General features: G+C 38.6%; 1 protein-coding gene across 1 annotated transcript; it reads left to right on the forward strand.

The window, feature by feature from the left end:
• The first annotated feature begins 613 nt into the window (after nucleotides 1-613).
• LOC122610570 lies at nucleotides 614-1,705 on the forward strand. The gene is made up of 2 exons (XM_043783549.1): nucleotides 614-924; nucleotides 1,015-1,705. The coding sequence occupies exons 1-2, from the start codon at nucleotides 614-616 to the stop codon at nucleotides 1,703-1,705; spliced, it is 1,002 nt and encodes a 333-aa protein (XP_043639484.1).
• Nucleotides 1,706-2,863: the final 1,158 nt, after the last annotated feature.

The raw sequence follows: 2,863 nt of genomic DNA on the forward strand, positions 1-2,863 counted from the left end.
GCACTCCTAAACCACCTGTTTATCTACACAAACCGTGTCTTGGTTAATATATATGCTACATTCAGTACTGTAGGCCAAAGTCCCTTTGGCGTGTCAAGCTAATTCTGATATGGGCTCCTAAACATCTTATCTGTAGTTTTTTAGTTACTACTATATTATCTTAAAAAATGCAGGATTTTTGTGGACTCTATGATGGAAATCATTTATTACCATATTATTTTTCAAATTGTAATGAAACTGTTGAAAATACAATATCAAGTGATGAGATGGGCTTCCAGGTGGCAAAGTCTGTCCACTGACGTGGCAGTATTTTATCTTTTGTTTAGTTGTATTGTTTATGTTAGAAATTAGTCTTTTGGTTTCCCTAGTGGGTTTGATTATCTATGTTATTTAAATTAGAATTAGTCTGGAAGGTTCCCTATGTACCTGTTGGTTATCCTTTGCTATTTAAAGTCCCTGTATGTTGCTTGTTTTATTAACCAACAAAAAGAAAAAAAAGTTGTAGTGAACTTTTCCTATTAGAAAACCTTTCCACTATTTCTTGTTACCTTCTCAAAATACAATCCATAGTCCATATTATATTTTTTCAATTGACATCAGAGCCACACCCACAATGTCGGAATTTCAACTAGTTGGTGGAATCAAGAAACTCAACAATAAGAACTATAACTCATGGGCCACTTGTATGAAGTCATATTTACAAGGTCAGGACCTATGGGATGTTGTCGACAGTACCGATGTTGAACCACCAAGTGAAAGTGACAATGGCGTACTTAGAAAATGGAAGATCAAATCCGGGAAAGCCATGTTCGTGTTGAAGACGACAGTGGAGGAAGATGTACTGGATCGTATTCGAGAAGCAGATTCACCAAAAGAAGCTTGGGATGGACTGAAAATCTTATTTTCAAAGAAGAACGATGCAAGGTTGTAACTTCTTGAAAATGAGCTGTTGTCAATCTCACAACAAGACCTGACAATATCTCAATATTTTCATAAGGTTAAAACCCTATGTAGAGAAATAGGTGAGCTTGATGCGGAAGCTAAGATCGGAGACTCACGGATGAAGAGGATTATTATTCATGGCTTAAAACCAGAATATCAGAGTTATGTCACGGCTATACAAGGGTGGCCGACTCAACCATCATTAGGAGAATTTGAAAATCTCTTGGCAAGCCAGGAGGCATTAGCGAAGCAGTTTGGAGAAGTATCACTTGCTGTAACACCAAAGGTAAAAGCTGAAGCCCTATTTGCAGAAAAATCTAAAGGGAATGAACGATATAAGGTTCTGGGTCGTTTTCAATGGAAAATTGACAGGCCCAATAACTATTTTAAAAATAATGAGGCCCAAGGTAACCAAAAAGGGGAAGCTCACCACAAGAGGGGATGTACTGGTGAAAGGGGGGAAAATAGTGAAAGAAAATCAAAAGGGAATGGGAAACGATTTCAATTTCGCTGCCATCGATGTGGAAGAAAAGGCCACATGGCCAGAGACTGCCGATCACCAGAGCAAGATCAGGGGAACAACGCGATGGTAAAGGATGAAGAGCCTTGGGATGTTCAAGCTTTCGCTGCTAGTATTGATGAAACTCAAACCCTAATTGAAGAAACTCAAACCCAACCTGAAAAGCTGGAAGAAAACACAATTGTGTGTGCTGCTAACACTACAAAGAAACAATCAAATTGCCTTGATGATTGGATTGTTTGACTCCGGGTGTACCAATCATCTCACATGTGATAAAGGGAGGTTTAATAATCCGGTTAAATATCAAGGGAGCAGAGTAGTTGTGCTTGCCGATAATTCAAACCACCAAATTGCTCATGTTGGGAATGTGGTGTTTCCATCAGAAGATAAAAGGTATGAACTAAACCTTTCAGGTGTTTATCATGTTCCAGGGGTGAAGAAAAGTCTCCTGTCAGTGCCACAAATGACAACAGAAGGGAAATATGTGTTGTTTGGCCCCGAAGATGTTCAAATATTCAAAGAGTTCCACACGTTGTCTGTTCCTATTCTTAAGGGTCACAGAAAAGATGCTATGTATGTTCTCTCTGTTGAAGAAGTGTATGTGGAGAAAACTAAGACTACTCAAAATGCCGATTTGTGGCACCATAGGCTTGGGCATGTTGGTTATGATAAATTGACCCTTATGATGCGAAGAGGCTTGGTTTCTGGTCTGCCAAAGCTGGAAGTTAATAAGAACACGGTGTGCGCAGGCTGTCAATATGGTAAGGCACATAAACAACCCTTTCTCATCCTCAAATCATAAATCTAAAAAGCCATTGGAGTTAGTGCATATGGATGTATTTGGACCATCAAGGTATCCTTCTATTAAGGGTATGATTTATATGGTATCCTTTATAGATGATTATTCAAAGTTTGGTTGGATCTATTTTATGAAATCCAAATCTGAAGTGCTTGAGAAGTTTAAACAATTTGAAGAAGAAGCAGAACGTGAGGCAGGCTATAAAGTGGGCTGTTTGCGATCAGATAATGGTAGTGAGTACTTGTCACATGAGTTTGACAAGTACTTAAAGGAAAGGAGAATTAGAAGGCAGCTTACATGTCCCAACACACCTCAACAAAATGGTGTGTCAGAGCATAAGAATCGACATCTTGCTAAGGTAACTAGATGTTTCATACATGACAAGAATCTCCTTAGTAAATATTGGGCAGAAGCCATGAAAACAACCAACTACATTATTAATCGCACTCCATCACAAGGCTTGGACTATTTATCACCTTTTGAAATATTGTACAAAACTAAACCCACAGTTCATTATTTTCGTGTTTTTGTCTGTGTGTGTTATGTTTTTGTGCCTAATCATCTTCGTCATAAGATGGAGAAAAGGGCGATTCGCTGCTTGT

The sequence above is a fragment of the Erigeron canadensis genome, chromosome 8 (genome assembly GCF_010389155.1).
Source record: "Erigeron canadensis isolate Cc75 chromosome 8, C_canadensis_v1, whole genome shotgun sequence".
NCBI lineage: Eukaryota > Viridiplantae > Streptophyta > Magnoliopsida > Asterales > Asteraceae > Erigeron > Erigeron canadensis.